General features: G+C 50.0%; 1 protein-coding gene and 1 pseudogene across 4 annotated transcripts in view; one reads left to right on the top strand and one right to left on the bottom strand.

Annotated features, from left to right (window-relative positions):
* Positions 1 to 8,913: 8,913 nt before the first annotated feature.
* Positions 8,914 to 20,667, bottom strand: part of PPM1F (protein phosphatase, Mg2+/Mn2+ dependent 1F) — a 38,708-nt gene continuing 26,954 nt past the window's right edge. For all 4 annotated transcript variants that reach the window (XM_066259959.1, XM_066259960.1, XM_066259961.1 and 1 more), the window contains exons 6-8: positions 20,321 to 20,464; positions 17,877 to 17,970; positions 8,914 to 13,031 (exon numbers count right to left, since the gene is read on the bottom strand). In XM_066259959.1, the coding sequence (XP_066116056.1) occupies positions 12,652 to 13,031; positions 17,877 to 17,970; positions 20,321 to 20,464 (618 nt within the window). In that variant the 3' untranslated portion in view covers positions 8,914 to 12,651. The remainder of the gene's footprint in view (positions 13,032 to 17,876; positions 17,971 to 20,320; positions 20,465 to 20,667) is intronic.
* LOC136325483 (DNA polymerase delta subunit 3 pseudogene) lies at positions 14,630 to 16,377 on the top strand (annotated as a pseudogene).

Here is a 20,667-nt window from a genome sequence, read left to right on the forward strand (position 1 = left end):
CCCCCCCCCTCCAACCTCCACCCACAGGCAACTAGCTGTTTCAGGCTCTAAGAGAAGAGATTACTACTACCTGTCTTGAGCCTCTTGTAGATGGAATCCCCTAGTACCCTGGTGGGCAAAATGCGGCTTGCGAGCCACATGCGGCTCTTTGGCCCCTTGAGTGTGGCTCTTCCACAAAATACCACGTGCGGATGCTACCTCGATAAGGAATGTACCTACCTATGTTTAAAAAATTTGCCTCTCAAAAGAAATTTCAATCGTTGTACTGTTGATATTTGGCTCTGTTGACTAATGAGTTTGCCGACCACTGCACTAATAGATTGCTCCAGGTTTCTCTGCAGTCTGGCCCAGTTCTACAACCTTGATATTTCAGGACAATGCTCTAAAAAACTGAGCTAACGGGCCAGGGCCTAACTTTCTTTTTTTTTTTAATCTTGACTATAAGTAAAACATATGCATTATCAAAAATTTCGAAAATAGCCCTGGCCGGTTGGCTCAGCGGTAGAGCGTCGGCCTAGCGTGCGGAGGACCCGGGTTCGATTCCCGGCCAGGGCACACAGGAGAAGCGCCCATTTGCTTCTCCACCCCTCCGCCGCACTTTCCTCTCTGTCTCTCTCTTCCCCACCCGCAGCCAAGGCTCCATTGGAGCAAAGATGGCCCGGGCGCTGGGGATGGCTCTGTGGCCTCTGCCTCAGGCGCTAGAGTGGCTCTGGTTGCAACATGGCGACGCCCAGGATGGGCAGAGCATCGCCCCTGGAGGGCAGAGCGTTGCCTCATGGTGGGCGTGCCGGGTGGATCCCGGTCAGGCGCATGCGGGAGTCTGTCTGACTGTCTCTCCCTGTTTCCAGCTTCAGAAAAATGAAAAAAAAAAAAATTGAAAATACAAAATTTACAAAAATACAAAGACCAAACTAGAAATCCAGTTACCCACAGGTAATTATGTTCCAATTATAGTGAATCCTTTTAACTTTCTTTATGTGTGTGAATATACGCATTTCTTTGTATATTTGTACATTTATGTATATAATTAGACACATGCTTTTATACTTTGTATTTTGCTTTTGTCATTTAACATCATTTATCTTTTTTTTAATTTTTTAAAAAATTTTTTATTTATTCATTTTAGAGAGGAGAGAGAGACAGAGAGAGATGAGGGGAGGAGCTGGAAGCATCAACTCCCATATGTGCCTTGACCAGGCAAGCCCAGGGCCTCGAACCGGCAACCTCAGCATTTCCAAGTGGATGCCCTATCCACTGCGCCACCACAGGTCAGGCAACATCATTTATCTTAAGCTTTTCTCCTAAATTATGTATTTTTCTAATTATTTACATTTCCTCCTTTTTCTGTTTAAACCTCTTAAAATTATTTAGGGACAGCATTTTTTTTTTTTTTTATAGAGACAGAGAGAGAGAGTTAGAGGGATAGATAGGGACAGACAGACAGGAACGAAGAGAGATGAGAAGCATCATTCATCACTTTTTTGTTGCGACACCTTAGTTGTTCATTGATTGCTTTCTCATATGTGCCTTGACCATGGGCCTTCAGCAGACCAAGTAACCCCTTGCTCGAGCCAGCGACCTTGGGTCCAAGCTGTGAGCTTTGCTCAAACCAGATGAGCCCGCACTCAAGCTGGCGACCTCGGGGTCTCGAACCTGGGTCCTCCGCATCCCAGTCCGACGCTCTATCCAGTGCGCCACCGCCTGATCAGGCTAGGGACAGCATTTTCAAATGCTGAGTAAGACTCATCCTAGGAACAACTCCAGCTGGTGGAGATCTAGGCTGTGTTCCATTTTGGCTGCCGCGGTAGTGCCGGGCAACTATGGTATGTTTGTTATTCATTGTCTGTGCCTCTTGTTATGCACAGTCACCAGATGTCCTGGTGTTTGACTGTGGCCATGGCTCAGTTTCAAAGGTCACCCTTTGGACAATAGATTATACAGACCTTCCTTAAGAGGGCTCAAGGGCAACTGGAGATGACCAGGGATGGGCAGGATAGGAAGAGGTGGGTGGAGTGGCTCCTGGATTCTGTTGTGGGGACCTAGGTGACGACACTAAACACTGAGATGAAGCTTGGTGGGAAGGTGGTGAGTTTTGCACACACCAAGTGAGAAGTGTCCATGTGACTTTCCAGGGACACTGTTCAGGGAGTAGCTGGAGATGCAGTCCTCACCCACCAGAAGTCACTTGGTTGGGGGGGACTCCTACTTTTCTGGAGTCACTCATTTGCTTGGTGGAAAAATGAAGTCATCCAAACATTTCACAAACACCTGTTAGGGCGCTAGTGAACTGGGAGGAGGGGAGGGGTACCACAATTTCTGATAATTAATCATGGTCTTGTGCCTAAGCTTATCACACACAGGTCTCAGGTGGTCAACAATGAAATGCAGTGTTGTTGTATATTGTACCTCAGTCAAAAAAAAGGAGGGGCATATGGTGACCACCTCAGCCACAGCTCTAGCTTGTTAGAGTTTAACTTTTCCAACTTAGAACTTGTGTCTCTGTCATTAGCTCTGGGGCCCATCAGTGGGGAATCAGTGATGGGCCCACTTTCCTCACTGATAGAGAAAACATCTGGGGCCCAGAGAAAGGAGCCACACCTCAAGGTCAAGGTCAGGTCTATGAAATGCACTCTAGAACTCAGAGGGAAAAGAATAACCAACAAGTCCACATCTAATTCAATCCTCAAGGTAACCCGAGGAGGGGGATGCCCTCTCCCCATCTGCAGATGAAAAACAGTGGCTCAAAAAAAACCCAAAAAACAAAAAAAAACAACAAAAAAAACCATTTTGTTGCTAAATTTGTTATTCAAATTTATTGTAAGTTCCTATAGTTTAATTAAAACGTTTTCTTGGTGTTACAAACAAACAAACAAACAAACAAAAAAACAGTGGCTCAGAGAAGTAAAATTCCCTTTCCCAAGGTGGCAGAGGTTGGCAGAGGCCAGCTTTGAACAAAGTCTTTGCTTTCTGCCCCCTACCTGCCACACACTAGCTTCCAGAGGGGAGTCCCTGGCCTCTTTGTTGACATTTACAGAGCCACCTGGTAAATTACAGCCTTCATTCAGTAGTTGTGACAGATGCATGTTAACACTGTCTGGGATAGACACTGGACTGAAGATATAAAAATGAAGAGAGGTTATAACCTAATGGCAGAATTATAAAGCAGCTTGCCTCATTATAATTTTCTCAGCTTGTTCAGATGAGAAAAATGAGGCCCCAGGAAGGAAGTGATATACTCTACCCCATGTGGTCATTTAGGGGCAAGAACAGAGTGAAGGAGTCTAACTTGATACCCTGTTCCTTAAAAAAAAAGTAACTCAGGCCCTGGCCGGTTGGCTCAGCGGTAGAGCGTCGGCCTAGCGTGCGGAGGACCCAGGTTCAATTCCCGGCCAGGGCACACAGGAGAAGCGCCCATTTGCTTCTCCACCCCTCCGCCGCGCTTTCCTCTCTGTCTCTCTCTTCCCCTCCCGCAGCCAAGGCTCCATTGGAGCAAAGATGGCCCGGGCGCTGGGGATGGCTCTGTGGCCTCTGCCTCAGGCGCTAGAGTGGCTCTGGTCGCAACATGGCGACGCCCAGGATGGGCAGAGCATCGCCCCCTGGTGGGCAGAGCGTTGCCCCTGGTGGGCGTGCCGGGTGGATCCCGGTCAGGCGCATGCGGGAGTCTGTCTGACTGTCTCTCCCTGTTTCCAGCTTCAGAAAAATGGGAAAAAAAAAAAAAAAAAAAAAGTAACCCAGGCCTGACCTGTGGTGGCGCAGTGGATAAAGCGTCGACCTGGAAATGCTGAGGTCGCCAGTTCAAAATCCTGGGCTTTCCTGGTCAAGGCACATATGGGAGTTGATACTTCCAGCTCCTCCCCCCCTTCTCTCTCTCTGTCTCTCCTCTCTCTCTCTCTCTCTGTCTCTCCCTCTCCTCTCTAAAAAAAAAAAAGTAACCCAATGGTCAATACACACATAAGTTGCTCAGCCTCTTGAGTAACCAAAGAAATGCAAACCAAGACCGCAAGGAGATGCCATTTTACACTCATCACGTTGACAAAAATTTGAAAGTCTGATGGAGCAAGTGCTAGTAAGGATGCACTGACATCTGCATGGCACAGCCCTTTGCATGACCCCATCAGGAGGGTAAAGATGCAACGGCAGGTGGCGTCCTCAGGGTGCACCTGTCCAGTCACAGTGGGTGGCCTGCACTTGGCATATTGCTGTACTGCTACTCTCCTGAAAAACCTAGTAATCTATCAAGAGTCATCCATTTCGATTCGCAGTGCGACTTGTGAATATCATGGCCAGTCTGTTGTAGTGATTTCACTCCTTATATGCCCAAGAAATTCTTGCATATAGGTGCTGGGAGACCTGTTGAGAATGTTCATAGCAGCTCTGTTTCTGCAAAAAGCCAGAAACTCACAAAGCATGGATAAATCAGAGAAACAGAACGTTAAATGGTGAAAACGTGAAGTATAATACAGCCATCAATGGTTTTCACCCTTTTTAGACTCGGGGATTGGAAAAAATAGGACAATTATTTTGGGGATCACTAAGACAGAAATCACCCTGAGCATAAGTGAATTTGACTAAGATCATTGGGTCTATTATCTTCATACATCAGGGTAGTTAACTCTTTCGCAGACCAGCACAAAATTTCTGGCAGACCAGTCTGTGGACCAGTAGCTGAAAAACACAGCAATATATATAGAAAAAAAAATTAAGTCTTTTCATGTTTTTTATTTTCATTATTTTTCTATCTTTATATGAAAAAAACAAGCAAAATGAGCATTATTTACAGGAGCCAAGATATGGAAGCAATCCAGTGCCTATCAAAAGATGAGTGGATACAAAAATTTGGTATATTAGCACAATGGAATATTATTCAATCATAAAAAAGAAAATATTACCATTTGCAACAGCATGGCTGCATCTAGATGGTAATTATGCTTAGTGAAGTAAGTCAGTCAAAGAAAGACAAATACCATATGATTTCACCTATATGTGGACTCTAACGAACAAAATAAAGGAACAAAATTGCAATACATAGAGAGCAAACTGGTGGCTTCAGAGGGGAGGGGGATTCAGGGACTGGGTGGAGGGTGAAGGGATTAAGAAGTACAATTTGGTAATTACAAAATAATCATGGGGATTAAATAAAGCACAAGGAATATAGTCAATAATATCATGATTAAGTATGTATGGCATCAGTTGGGGTACTGGAAATATTAAGGGAACATTATGGAAGGTATATGATTGTCTAACCACGGCACTATGTACCTGAAACCAATACAAAAAGAAAAAGGGCAAAATAAAATAATGGTGAATAGGGGGATATACAATATGTGGTAAATCTGTAAAGAAATCATCTGTAAAGATGATGCAGAGGGTGGGCTATTTTGAGGTTGGTTGGTGGGTCTGTAATTATTATGCTTCAGATTTTATGTACTTCATATTTTAAAAATGGAAGAACTGACTCAGGTGTGCCACACTGTGGGGATCAGGCATGAAGAGATGGGTGGCAGGCAGCAGGGCTGGGCAGACTGCGTCTCACCTTGGCTGAGCCTGGAGGCCAAGAGAGGCTGCTATGAAAGGGGAAAGTTCTCCCGCTGAGGCCTAGCCCTTCTGGAAGTTAGCAGTGGCTCCTGAGAACCAGCTCATGAAGTGAGGCTTCAATTCTCAAACATGATGATGGAAACACATTGAGTGTACCAAGTTGCAGCCTGTTTTGGCCAATGAAATATGTACATACAGATCTGACGCTAAAATGTACAGCTCTATATTTAATGTTTCATCTTCAGTGACTTTATGTTGTTTGAGTCTCTCTGGGCAAATGGGTACCTTTCATTTCAAGTTTTACTTTGCCCTGGCTGGACAGACAGCTCAGTTGATTAGAGCATCATCTCAATATGCAAAGGTTACGGGTTCAATCCCCAGTCAGGGCACATACAGGAACAGATTGATGTTTCTGTCTCTTTCTCTCTCTCTCTCCCTTCTTATCTCTGTCTTGCATAAATAATAAAAATTGGGTTGTCTATGTGTTAAAAAAAAAACAGTATTTCTAAATACTTATCTATATTGTTTCACACCCAAAATCAATCTTGCTTTTCCAAGTTTTTTTTTTATTTTATTTTATTTTATTTTTTTATTTTAGAGAGGAGAGGGGAAGAGAGAGAGAGAGAGAGAGAAAGAAGGGGGAGGAGCAGGAAGCATCAACTCCCATATGTGCCTTGACCAGGCAAGCCAGGGTTTTGAACCGGCAACCTCAGTGTTTCCAGGTTGACACTTTATCCACTGTGCCACCACAGGTTAGGCACTTTTCCAAGTTTTGTCGCATTGTCACATTGCTTTTTATAATTTAAGAAAGAAGGTAGAAAGGGCAGGGGGAGGGGAAGGGGGCAAAAGAGGAAGAGGAAGGAGAGAGGAAGGAGGAGGTCTCTCTGATACAGCTAGAATGACTTAGACAGTGGTCTGAGGGGCCTGCCTATTTTGGGCAGTGGGCCCCTATGGGTCCTTGTGCTATGCCTGGAGCTGGCACCTGCTCAGGACCCTTTTCTGGGGCTGGAGCAATCCTCAGCATTACTCAGAGGAGGCCAGCGCCACTCCTTGTCCTTGGGTGCCCAGATGTCTGGGACTCCCCCAGCCCAATCCCAGGAAGCAGACCCAAGGTGACATGGCTTCATCAGTAGACCTGGCCGAGGCATTGTCCTTGACTGGTTCAGAACCTGCCTCTGTCCCAGATGAGCCTGACGAGGATAGGAGGGTAGTGCAGGACCAGAAGAGGCAGCAGGGAGCCCACCAGGCCCTTTGAGGGCAACTCGGGGGGCTTCCTGCCTCTGCGAACCTGGATAGTTGAGACCCAGTCCCCATGGCCCCAGCTCCCCCTCCTCCCTCAGGCAAACCCCTTGCCAGACTTGACCTGAGTGCTGCAGAGCCTGGCTGATGTCCCTGGTCCCCACACCCACCTGCCATCATGATGGCATGATCCTTCAGGGGCCACTCAGCCCCTGCCTGCCCAGTCACTCCAGAGAGAATGCTCCTGGGCTCCAAGCTCTGTGGTGGTGGGGGGAGTGCGGAACCACCATCTGGCTGCAGTGATGAGATTCAGACACATGAAGCAACTCATTAGTGAACAAGCAAGACAGCATATACTTAAGACCAAGGATGCTGGGCAGATTCTGCGGGAGCTTTGAAGGAGGCGGAGGGGGCGAGGAAGGGGATAGCAGATGGGTGAGTAGGTGGGGCTGGGTGGGGGAAGCTAGGGCCTGATTGGAAGACCCAGCACCCCCTCAGTGATAGGATGGAGACCAAGCTGCCTTCCTTGCAGTGTGGTCTAGAGGTGGGAGACAACTGCTCCAAGCAACTGGGGACAGGAGGGGACACTAAAACCTCTTGGGAGTAATTTGGGAAGGACGAGGAGAAATGAGACCACCTGGCCTGAAAGTGGGCAAGAGGGTCCCACAGGCAGAGAGTGGGCAAAGGCTCAGCGTCTTGGGCAGGAGCTGACAGGACCAAATAACACAGCAACTGGCCCTGGCCGGTTGGCTCAGCGGTAGAGCATCAGCCTGGCGTGCAGGAGTCCCGGGTTCTATTCCTGGCCAGGGCACACAGGAGAAGCGCCCATCTGCTTCTCCACCCCTCCCCCTCTCCTTCCTCTCTGTCTCTCTCTTCCCCTCCCGCAGCCAAGGCTCCATTGGAGCAAAGTTGGCCAGGGTGCTGAGGATGGTTCTGTGGCCTCTGCCTCAGGCGCTAGAATGGCTCTGGTTGCAATGGAGCAACGCCCCAAATGGGCAGAGCATCGCCCCCTGGTGGGCGTGCCGGGTGGATCCCGGTCAGGCGCATGCGGGAGTCTGTCTCTGACTGGCTCCCCATTTCCAACTTCAGAAAAATACAAAAATAAATAAATAAATAAATAAAAAACCAAAAAGAAAAAACATAGCAACCCATGGTAAGCTGGCTCCAGCTAATCTGAAAGCACAAGCTATCCCACTCTATGTTTTTTGTTTTTTTTTTTTTTTAATTTTTATTTTTTTTCCATTTTTTTGAAGCTGGAAACAGGGAGAGACAGTCAGACAGACTCCCGCATGCGCCCGACCGGGATCCACCCGGCACGCCCACCAGGGGCGACGCTCTGCCGACCAGGGGGCGATGCTCTGCCCATCCTGGGCGTCGCCATGTTGCGACCAGAGCCACTCTAGCGCCTGAGGCAGAGGCCACAGAGCCATCCCCAGCGCCCGGGCCATCTTTGCTCCAATGGAGCCTTGGCTGCAGGAGGGGAAGAGAGAGACAGAGAGGAAAGCGCGGCGGAGGGGTGGAGAAGCAAATGGGCGCTTCTCCTGTGTGCCCTGGCCGGGAATCGAACCTGGGTCCTCCGCACGCTAGGCTGACGCTCTACCGCTGAGCCAACCGGCCAGGGCCCACTCTATGTTTTGAGGAGAAATTCAGGCAGCATTTTGGGGCCATGACTCAGCAGCTTCTACATGGAAGAGATATTTTTGATGTTGTCCATGTTCCCTTGAGGTCTGAATTCAGCCAGGAGCACAAGAACCTCCCACTGGGCTGCTGACTGGTACTCTCCCGACTGAGTGCTGTGCAGGCAGGGTCCCCATCTTCAGTGGCCCAGGGACACCAAGGACTCCTGTAGGCTCCCCGGGGGCCTTGCTTCTTACCTGTCACCCCTGCTCAGGTTCACAGTGAATGTTACTTCCTGCTGCAAGGATGGGCTGGGAGGCCAGGGATGAGAGCCAGGCTGGGCAGGCTGGCAGGAGGCGAGGTGGGCCAGTTGGGCTCCCTCCAGAATTCATCTGCTCCCCCTGCTAGGAGATTTGTACTATATGGTTTCCCCACACTCCAGGAGTTTCCAAACACCCTGGACACCCAGGGGAACCAGAAATCCAGAGGTGAGAGAAGGCAGAATTCAGGACTTGAGACAGGTTTCAGAACTTGTGGTTTATTGACATGAGCACAGCAGCCCTGGGAGGAGACTGCCTTTCTGGCCCCTCACTCTGGGACTTGTTCCTACAGTCCGGGCAAATAGCCATCCTGTCTTGGAAAAGAAGCCCCCGCCCCTTACAGAACCTTACTCCCAGGGACCTCACTGAAATGTGCACAGATAAACCCTTGGCAAGGCCGGCACAGCGCGCAAATGGCAAAGCTAGGCAAATTTGGCAAAGCTGTCGAGCCTTAAAAAGCAAGGCCCCGGGGGCTGTCCCCTTTGGGCTAGGAGTAGAGTCAAACCAAATAGCTTATTTTGCACAAGCCCTCCTGGTTTCCAGTTAGCTGGCATGGGACCAGGCCGAGGAGCTGTCAGAACTGTGCCCCTAGCCCTGGGAATACTGCTGAGGTAGCTGGGGAAGGGGTGAGGCTGGGGACTAAGTGCAGGCGCAGGGAGGACAGGAGACAGGACTGTGGCTAAAAGCTGACCCACAACCTCAGAGAGCCTGTGCTTCTCCAAGGGGCTCAAACCCTGTTGCTACCTCCCTAAAACATACCCGTTTCCCAGGCCTGGGTGCTGGGCGCAGGCCGGGTCAGGGAGGCCATGCCTTCACCTCAGGACTTCAGTGGGTTGGTAGCTTGACTAGATGGCCTGAGGAGGCCACCTATGCCAGCTCCTTCTCCAGGCCTCCCACCTCAGCCCTGCTTCTCCCACCCTTGCTGGCCCAGGATCAGCTCTACCTGCAAAAGTAGGGCTGGAATTCTCCAGCTTTTGTATTCTATATAAGGTGCTAGCATCAGTAGCTCAATTCTTCTCCAACCCACTTAATTTTAAGAATAGACACTAGTAATACTTAATTACCCCCTCCCGGCTGGCGGTGAGGGAAGGGCGCTTAACACTGGCAGCATCTCTCCAGGATGTGCTGGGTTCGCCTCGAGTGCCCCCTATACCTCCAAAATTCTAGAAGCTGCTGTATAGACTCAGTGCAACCTGGGCCCTACAAGGGAGAAACTGAGGCCCAGGGAGGCACAATGACTTACTCAGCTCACATAATGAGCTAATGGCAAAGCTTGGGGCTTGAGAAGGGGATCAAGGTTTCCAGACCAGTGCCTGTAGCCTGAAAAGGAAGTGGACCAGGATGTTTGGAGGTTAAAGATTGCCCAGTGGCTCCCAGTGCAGCCCAGTCAAGATGGAAAGAACCTGCCCTGTGCCTAGGTGCTTGTACAAGCCAGCCCCCGAGCAGCGAGCAGCAGAACAAGGAGTCCTCTGGGCTGACAGGGCCACGCCAAACAGCAAAGCCTCTTCCAGGAGTAGGGGGAGAGCTTTACCCCAGCAGCCTGGCTCAGGGTTGGAAAGGCGTCAGGACAAGCCTGGAGAGATGTCCTGGCGAAGCCTCAGACCAGGGCACAAATCAGGCCACAAAGTGGTGTAATCCAAACCCATGCTCTCTTGGCAGCAATCAATGGAGTAAGATTAGCAAAGAAAAGAGAAAACCAAGCCCATTGCTCCCTCCTCCACTAAGGTCATGCTCTCAGGATGCCAGCTGGTAGTGAAGGGTGAGGCCACATCCAGCCTGTTTCCAGCCTTGTGCTGGGAGGGGCTGGCGAGGGAGCTTCTGGCCCCCAGAAAACAAGGCCTTCAAGTTAAATGGGGGTAACACATGGTCATGTTGGCTGCCAAACAATTCTCTGAATTGCAATGACCATGTTTAAGATGCTATTTATCATAAGGCCCTGAACAAGGCATTGAATATATGGCCTTAGCATCTTCATCCTGCTGTAGGGGTGAGTAAACTCAGAGCCTGCAGGCAGTGGCCTCCCATGGCTCCTTCCCTTCCTGTTGGACAGCCCGACTGCCTCAGGAGAAGCGGCTCTCACCATCTGCTCCTTCCCAGACTCCCCTCAGTGCCACTGGGGTCAGGGGGGTCCTCTGCAGACCAGGGGGGGTCCTGGGGCCCTGCTGTTATGGGTTGACTCAGATGCCTTTCCTGGCCTTGGGGACCTGGCCCCACGCTTTCTCCCACACAACCCCCGGCAACATTCTGATGAAGCTTCAGCTGAGTCACCCCACTGCCCTTCTCACCGCTGTAAGCCCAGGTCCTCTCAGCAGACACCTGCCTCTCCCAGAGCCTGACCTCTACCTGGAGCCCTCACTCAGCCCTGCCACTTTCAACCCCATACAGCAGCTGTATTGCCTCACCTGATGTGAGCAAATGAAGTTATCTGAGCTTCACCTTCCCAGGGAAGTAGGGAACAAGAACCTGCCCTCTTATAGGAAGTCAGGGCTGGGGGAAGACACAGAAAGGCAGAGGAGGCTGCCAGCTATTGGCATAAGAAGTGGCAGTGGCCTGCTGGGTGGGACAGACTCCCAGCCACATCCGTGCTCCCTCCAAACAGACCCACAGGCTACATCAGATTTGCCAGATGTTTCCAAATAAAACCAATCCAACTATCAACACACATTCTAGAACATTGCAAACAGCAGAAAGGACCTGCCTACTCATTGAGCTTGGGCCCTCAGCCTAGGGCCCAGCTGGATAGCAAGTGGCAGGGCCAAGGAAGGTGGGGACCAGGCAGGGACCACAGTCACCCTGAGCTCCCAGAACCCCAGTCTGGCTCAGGCCACAGCCAAGCTCTTAAGGACTGCTTTGCTGTAAGTGGTACATCACAAAGAGGCAGAAAGAACTCTCCCAGGAAGAATTCTAGCCTAAACCATCCACTGTAACAAAATAAATCCTGCTTCTGTGGAAACTTAAACATGCCTGTTAGAACCTATCACAGGCCTAGCAGCTCCAGTCTTACCTAAAACTGTTTAAGGCACTTGAATGGCTTATTAACACTACCTGAAAAGGTTTTTGTTTCAATCTTGATTTAAGAAAAAAACTCAGTAATACTGAAAAATAAGTATCCTCTAAAAAAAATCAATATGTAAGTTTTCTAAGGAATAAAATAAATGATAAGCTCTGCTTAAGTTATTTGACACAGCAAGTCACCTTGGCACTGACAGACAAAACCTGAAATACTGCTTCTGAATTAGACTTTTCCCTGGAAAAAGAGAACATAAAAGACAAATGGAGCATCTCTGAGCTTCCCTCCCTGGGTGTGCAGGGGATGAGAGGGACCAGTGAAGCCAGGGCCACACGTCATGACTGCCATGATGCAGGGAGGCGACTGCTGCAAACCCAGTCCCAGATCTTCTCCTGTTTGGGAAGCAAGTTCAGACAGCCAGGACCTGCCAGGCACGTCTGCGGACACAAAGCCTCCCAGTTGTGATCTACGTGGAATGGATAAGAAAACTGCGCTGGGCGTCCAGGACATACTTGCAAATGCTCATGGCTCCTGGGTTTGCTCAAGGGCCCACACACAGCATCCGGCTACCCCGCACACATGCTCAGTGTGTCTTTGGTCTGGCTGCAGTCTGTGACTGTGGCTTCTGGTTCCACCCCTGCCCCATGGGGAGCAAGAGCCAGTCCAGTTCCCTGGTCATCTTCTCTTTGGTGAGGCTTCTTTTGGAGGCTTCCTTCATCCCACTGCCTGTCACGAGCAAGGTATGACAGCCACTGCCCCATGCAGTTCCATAGCCATCAGGATGGACCAATGCAAGCAGCACAAAGAGCTTGGGGATCCCAGGGAAAAGCACTGCTTGGGTGGTGCCTGCCTGCCCACCACTGCCTGTTGGGTCCTAAGGCATCTGAGGGGTAGGGTTACAGGGTAGGGACCACTGGGGGCCTGGAATGCCTAGCTTCTCCATGGAGTGTTGTTCTCTAGCTCTGAAAGGTCAGAGTGCAAGTCCTGGCCTCTCCTATCTGCCTGGGATTCCCCAACCCCTTGGGCCCCACCCTCCAGCAGATCTCGGGGGTCTCTGAGGAAGACTACCATGACCGTGATGTTGTCATGGGAGCCCCGTTCACGGGCTGCAGCCACCAGCTCCTCAGCAACATGCAGCCCACTGCCCTGCTGCCTGACCAGGTGGCTCTGTACAAGGCCGGCCACATCCTGGTGGGGGACTACATCAAAGAAGCCATCACAAGCCAGCAGCAGGTAGTCTTCAGAGCCAGTCAGCTCCTGGGAGGCCGCGTCTGCCTCTCCAGACACATAGGGCTTCTGGAAGACATCTCCTGTACATGGGAGAGAAGCACCTGGTGTCAGAGGGTTGGGCTGCCTGCTGCTCCATCCATCTTGCTAGGCCTGGCCTCACTGTGCCACCCCCCCATCCTCCCAACACCCACACTCATGGGCAAAAATACAGGGAGAAGCTTAAAAAAAAATACAGGGGGCCCTGGCCGGTTAGCTCAGCGGTAGAGCGTTGGCCTGGTGTGCAGGGGACCCGGGTTCGATTCCCGGCCAGGGCACATAGGAGAAGCGCCTGTCTCTCTCTTCCCCTCCCGCAGTGAGGCTCCATTGGAGCAGGGATGGCTCGGGCACTGGGGATGGCTCCTTGACCTCTGCCCCAGGCGCTGGAGTGGCTCTGGTCACGGCAGAGCAACGTCCGGAGGGGCAGAGCTTCGCCCCTGGTGGGCGTGCCGGGTGGATCCCGGTCAGGCTCATGCGGGAGTCTGTCTGTCTCTCCCCGTTTCCAGCTTCAGAAAAATACAAAAAAAAAAAAAAAATACAGGGAGAAAAGATAGCTTCACATGGAGGGGATGTGATAGATTTATTCTGGTGTCCCTGAAGAAGAGTCGGAACCCAGCAGGGCCAGAGTTCAGTTCCACAAAACAGCTTTCTCACTCCCCATGGAGCTGAGCCCAGAGAGAGTGGTCCAAGACATCGCATGGGCTATGGCTGTGGCTGAGGCCCTGGCCCTCCTGAGCTCCCAATAGCTCCCCTCAGACACCTGAAAGACACTCAACTAAGCTCACTTTCCTCTCTCACACCTGCTCTTCTAGTCACCTTGGAAAAGAGCACCACAATCCCCAGGTTGTTATGGCCAAATCTGGGGGTTTCCTCTGATTCTCTCATACCCTACACCCAATCTGCTTGCAAGTCCTACTAGCTTTACCTTCAAAAATGCAGCTCAGGCCCTGGCCAGTTGGCTCAGCGGTAGAGCAATGGCCTGGTGTGTGGAAGTCCTGGTTCTATTTCTGGCCAGGGCACACAGGAGAAGCACCCATCTGCTTCTCCATCCTTTCTCCTCCCCATTCTCTCTCTCTCTCCCCCTCCTGCAGCCATGGCTCGAATGGTTTGAGCAATTTGGCCCCAGGCGCTGAGGATGGCTCGATGGCCTTGCCTCAGGTGCTAAAATACCTTGGTTGCTGAGCAACAGAGCAGTGGCCCCAGATGGGCAGAGCATCGCCCTCTCGGGGTACATGCGGGAGTCTGTCTTGCTTCCCTGCCTCCTGCCTCTCACTTTAATAAAAAAAAAAAATGCAGCTCCATGTCCCCTCCTCTCCTAGTCTCTACAGTTCACACCTCACCCAGACCCCTCAGAGCTTCCTGCCTACCTGATCCATCTGCTGCCCTGACAGTCAGTTCCCCAAGGAGAATAAACTATTGATAGATTCCATCGTCACTTAGACAGAGCTGCCCAGAGCTCCCCTCTCCTTGGAAGGGGGCCTGGCTCCCCAGCTTCCATGCAGAGAGGTCCATCCCCACCTCCCTGCCCTGGTGTGTCCAGAGACACAAGGGCAAAGCTACAAGGAGAAGGAAGGGCTATAAAGAAAGAGGCAACTCATTTGGCAAGAAGAAAAGATGTTTTAGAAGGCTAAAGGGGAAATGACCTGCGACCTAGGGGGAAGGAAGGACGTTTCCCACCGGCAGGAGCTGCGGTTCGGGTGGCGTGGGGAACCCAGAAGCTGAGGGGCACAGCGCCGCAGCACCATGACGGACCAGATTTATCTGGAAAATATAGACGAGTTCGTCATGGATCAGAACAAGACCATGACATACAAATGGCTGAGCTATACACTAGGAGTTCATGTTAACCAGGCCAAACAGATGCTGTATGATTATGTTGAAAGGAAGCGAAAGGAAAATTCAGGAGCCCAACTGCACGTCACTTATTTGGTGTCTGGCAGTCTTGTTCAGAATGGACATTTGTGCCACAAGGTTGCAGTAGTGAGAGAAGATAAATTGGAAGCAGTGAAGTCCAAGCTAGCTGTGACTGCCAGCGTCCACGTGTACAGCATCCAGAAAGCCATGCTAAAGGACAGTGGGCCTCTGTTCAATACCGACTATGACATCCTTAAAGGCAACTTGCAGAACTGCAGCAAGTTTAGTGCCATTTATTGTGCAGCTGCAGTCCCTAGACAGAGCATCTGCTGAAATCTCGTCTGAAAAGTTTGAGCAGTCAGAGCTTGAGGTATCAAGTGAGGCACAAGCCAATAATGAGTTGACTACCAATGGTCATGACCCACTCACCTCCAAACAGATTTCCCATCAACATAAAGAAATTATGGGAATGTTTGCCTCTAAAGCTGCTTCTAAAACCCAAGATACCAACAAAGAAACCAAAACAGAAGCTAAAGAGGTAACAAATGCATCTTCATCGGGCAACAAGGCATCAGGGAAAGGAAATGTGATGAGCAATTTTTTTGGAAAAGCTGCTATGAAACCAGCAGTGAAAGAAGAAAAAGCAGTGGAACAGCCTCCACTGTCTGTCACTGAACCAAAGCTGGCAGCCCCTGCAGTTCTGAAGAAACCCAGCAAAAAAGTAGAGCCTGTTAAGATGTAGCATCAGGAGAAAAAAAGCCACAGAGGAAAGCGCATGGAGTTATCTGATGATGAGACAAAAGAAACTATAAACGTGAAGAAAAAGAGGAGAAGACTGAAACTTCCTGAGTCTGACAGCAGTGAAGATGAAGTCATACCAGATTCTCCTGGGGCTTATGAAGCTGAGTCACCATCCCCACCTCCTCCCGAGTCTCCACCTCCTGAACCAGTGCAAAGACTGAGCCAGAGCCTCCTTCTGTCAAGAGCTTAAGTGGAGAAAACAAAAGAAAACGAAAGCGCGTACTGAAATCTAAAACTTTCAGGGACGAGGAAGGCTGCATAGTGACTGAAAAAAGTCTATGAAAGTGAATCCTGCACAGATAGTGAAGAGGAACTTAAGATGAAGACATCTTCCATACACAGACCCGCAGTAATGACTGTGAAAAAAGAATCCAAAGAGGAACGAAAGGGCCCCAGGAAAGGGAGTGCTGCTCTGGGTAAAGGCAATAGACAGGTGTCCATTACTGGCTTCTTCCAGAAGAAATGAACTGCCATCTCTGTTAGGTCAGAGATGTTGAGTGGTCAGGGAAAAGACCAAGACATACAAACTCTTGCTTACTGTGTAAGTTCCTCCAGCGCCTCACCTCACCTACATCAGAAGACTGTCCTACCATCTGATCTGGTAAGGTTTGTACTAGTTTACAACCAAAATGAAATCATCTGGAAGCAAGAGGCAAAAGATATTTAAAAAGCTCTTACCTTCTCATGACACTTTTTAAGCACAATCTTTGACCTGTCCAGAAGAATGTACTCCAGAAAAAAAAATTGGAACAGGTTTCAGAATTATCAGATGAAGCCATTAGTGGCTACCCTGTGCCCGATCCGCGTATGGCTCAGGGAGTATTCATCCTTGTTTTGTAGTATTCTATGGATTCGTGGGTTTTTTGTTTGTTTGTTTGTTTTTGGTATTTTTCTGAAGCTGGAAATGGGGAGAGACAGTCAGACAGACTCCCGCATGCGCCCGACCGGGATCCACCCGGCACGCCCACCAGGGGCGATGCTCTGCCCACCAGGGGGCGATGCTTTGCCCCTCCGGGGCATCGCTCTGCCGCGACCAGAGCCACTCTAGAACCTGGGGCAGAGGTCAAGGAGCCATTCCCAGCGCCCGGGCCATCTTTGCTCCAATGGAGCCTCGGCTGCGGGAGGGGAAGAGAGAGACAGAGAGGAAGGGGGGGGTGGAGAAGCAGATGGGCGCTTCTCCTATGTGCCCTGGCCGGGAATCGAACCCGGGTCCCCTGCACGCCAGGCCGATGCTCTACCGCTGAGCCAACCGGCCAGGGCCTCGTGGGTATTTTTTTATTTCTGAATTTTACTGGATGTGTTGCCACTCCCCTTATCATCTTTTCCCCACAAAGAATTCTGTGTAAGACCGTTTTCTATAAGTCTTTGAAATCTTGGTTGGACTAAAACCTGAAACAAAAATCTCCCTGTAATCCTCTTTTCCTCCATTATAAAGTATACTGACACCTGGCTACACACCAAAAAAAAAAAAAAAAAAAAGAAAAAAATAAGGCTAAAGGGACAGACAGCCCATCACAGGGGATTCCTAAACATTTGAAGAGATGTGTCTGTTGAGCCCTAGACTGAAGCCAGGCAGTGATGGGATGCTGAGAAAATGGCAGGGGGCTGGTTCTACTTCAGATTTTAGAAGACAAATAAAAAGAATCATCAGCATAAACAGGGAAATCAATCTCATCTATGAAATATTTAAAACTTACCTCCCAGCTAACCAAAAGTTTCCTTCTAGATTTTTCTGAGAAAGTGTTTCAATAAAGAAATGATGACAGCCTGAACAGGCGATTGCATAGTGGTTAGAACATTGGCCTGGGATGCTGAGGACCCAGGTTCAAAACTCTGAAGTCGCTGGCTTGAGCACAGGCTCATCAGCTTGAGCATGAGGTCACCGACTTGAGCATGGGGTCACTGGCTCAACTGTAGCTCCCCAGTCAAGGGACATATAAGAAAGCAATCAATGAACAACTAGGGTGCCACAAAGAGGAATTGAAGCTTGTCATCTCTGTCTCTATCTCTTGTTTAAAAAAAAAAAAAAGATAATGACATATAAACTTGAACCACAATTATGTGTGTGAGACGGAAGTTCCTAAGGTATCTGTGCCTGCACTCCCCAAATTCCCTTCACAATCTGATTGGTAACACAACCCTATTGATTTAATACATGACACTGCCGTCCCCAACAGCAGGGTCCAGAGGCCTGAGCCCCAATGGCCTTTCTCTCCCGCCTCTCACCTCCTTACCAATAGCTCTGGAGACGGCCAGGGTCCCGTTGACTCTCCAGCAGTCCATGTAAGACACAAAGCCACCCAGCGCTTCGATGCGTTCCTTCTCATCCTGTGAAAGAAAGCCAGAGTGGGGGCCTAGGTGCTCTCATGGGCCACCCGGGAGGAGAGAAGCTGGTCTCTAAGACAGCACTGGGATGCCACAGCTCTTGAAAGATGCCCAAATGAGGCATTAGTAACACAGTGAGAAATTATAAATAACCTAGCTGTCCTTCAGTTACAGGAACGGCTAAATAAGTTATGGTATAAATACAGACAAGCCACTCATAGCCACTGACCAACAGCCTGTCCCTGAGCAGCATTTCAGGGTCAGGGAGATGCTCATGAGACAACAGAAAGAGCGTGAGAGCAACGGTCAGATGGCAGGTCCCTCAGCTGCCTCATTTTTCATGCAGGACACTGTCTCTTCCCTGTAAGCTGCTAGGAGGAGGCCAAGTGTGTGCTACATGTGGCCATTTGGCTGGGCTGGATGAAACTTGAAGCAGGTCCTGGACAAGGCCTATGGCCCTGGGTCTTCATCCTTCTCTTTCACCTGTAGACCCTGCCCGGCCCCCACAAAGGACTGTGGTGCTCCAGGCCTGAGAGAACAAAGGCCTAGTCCAGCCAAGAGTCCTAAAACCTCTTTGGTCCTATAAATTCCCCCAAAAGAGAGGTTTCCAGACATGAGCCTGCTGCCTGAAGGGTGATGACAACAATGTCTGCTGTTTGATGATGAGCCCAAGGCCTGGAAGGGATAGAGCCACACCCAAACATGGCCATCCATCTTTGCTTTTTGCCACAATGCCATACTGCTGAGCTCAGGCAGTGCTTGGAAATGCTGCCTGCAAAAAGTCCCTAGTGGACCTCAGGGAAGGTGCTGGACACTGACCTTACATGGGTGTGGCTGGTGGGTACAGAACCAGCACCCTAAGTAGAGGTATGTGTCTAGTCCTAATTTGGGTCTTATTTCACCTGACTGCCTTCAGGTGGGATGGTCCAATGGAGAGCCGGCCCTGAAGGCCCTGCAGTAACACAGAATACCTGCTACTTCCTGGCTATGTGCTTTAGGCAAGTTACTTAACCTCTCTGGGCTTCAGTTCTCTCCTCTATACAAGGTGGGGGAGAGCATATATAGAAGGCTGAGCACAGGCTGTGAGCCACCGTGAGGCTAAAGAGCGCTGTCATTCCTGGCTGTTATGATACTCCCTGAAATGCTCTCTAGAAGCCACAAAAGACTGTTCTACATAAAACTAACAGTGCCACATGGAAAAGTCCATAAAGACAAGAGAATTTGCAAATCCCTGCACAAACAGGGAGCCAAGCTCCCAAATATATGTAAGATGCCTACAGATCAATAGAAAAATAGCAACAGTTCTGGACAAAAATGGGCAAAGAACAGGAACGGAGTGTTCTCAGGAAAGGTGACGTCAATGATCTTCAGCATTTGAAAAGATGCTCTCAAGCTGGTTCCTTAACAGAAATGCAAACTAAACAAAGGCCTTCTCACTCTCAGACAGAAGGACCCCACACAGCTTGAGGAGGCAGTTTGGCAAATCTGCACACTCTGACCCAGCTATCGTATTTCCAGGAATGTGCTCTGAAGATAGATGTACCTAACCCCGAACAAGGAAAAGCTGTACTAAGCTATTTATTGCTGCCTTGTTTCTAGTACCAAAAGACTGAAAAAAATCTCAATGGCCATTAAGGAGAGACGGAAATGAATGGAATGCCACCAGCCCTAGAGAGGGAGGAAGACCTTATGTGTTTACGTGGAACACCCACAGGCACATAGGTAGGTGGAAAAGCCAGTGCAGAGCAGCCTGTGGGACCTATGGGCATCCCCCAGATGTGCAAACTCTTCCTCTCCCACCTCAGGAGACAGAATGGACACATCTGTAAGATATGGTCTGAGAAGGAATGTCATCCTCCAGGTAAAAACTCTGAGGCTCAAGTGGGTGAGTGACCTCAGGGTCTCAGCATAGCTTCCACCCAACGAAGCCCCAAGCCTTGTTCCTTCCAGCCCAGTGTCACCTCCTCCCTGAAGCCCTCCTTCTCTATAGCCCAGGCAGGCCACTCTTTAACTGCATGTATGACAAGACCTTGCACATTGACCCCATTTCCTGGGCTACCTGCTGGGCAGATAGCCAAGTTCTCCCAGGCAGCTCTGGGATCCGTGTCGCTATGATAGGAAAGGTTCACTTGGGACCACTGGCTGTTAATACCCCAAGCTTTAGGAGACCCTTGGCCTAAAGCTTGGAGTTAGCACCAGGACTTTCCTGGGAAGATGGTCCATGACTGATTGCTTTTACTTCCTAATCTGCCCCAGCAACCCCGGGGCAGGAATCCCTGACCATTCACTTCCCTGATGACCCCAGCAAAATGAGGCCAGGGATGTCCTAGGTGTGGATGGAGGAGCCCCTTACCTGTCGCTCAGGTCTATGAGGCTCCATCAATTTCACCACCTGTCCCTGCTGTACCAGGATGACCTGGGAGTCCCCGAGCCAGGCAATGTGCAGGGTCTTTCCTGTGATGAGTGCACACACGCCTGTGGTCCCACTCTGCAACCGCTGTGGGAAGAGAAGGCCGAGTAGGGTGAGGGTGGGCCAGGCACCTGCCCCACAGGTTCATGTGGTCGAGACCAAAGGAATGCTGGGATAATACTTAGTCAGAGAGAGGAATGGGCTGCTCAGGCATGATGGGCACCATGCAAGTCACAGGGTTATGGTACACAGAAGGAGAGAGCACATCTTGTTTAATCTCATTTATATCA

Source organism: Saccopteryx bilineata, chromosome 2, assembly GCF_036850765.1.
Source record: "Saccopteryx bilineata isolate mSacBil1 chromosome 2, mSacBil1_pri_phased_curated, whole genome shotgun sequence".
NCBI classification, from domain to species: domain Eukaryota; kingdom Metazoa; phylum Chordata; class Mammalia; order Chiroptera; family Emballonuridae; genus Saccopteryx; species Saccopteryx bilineata.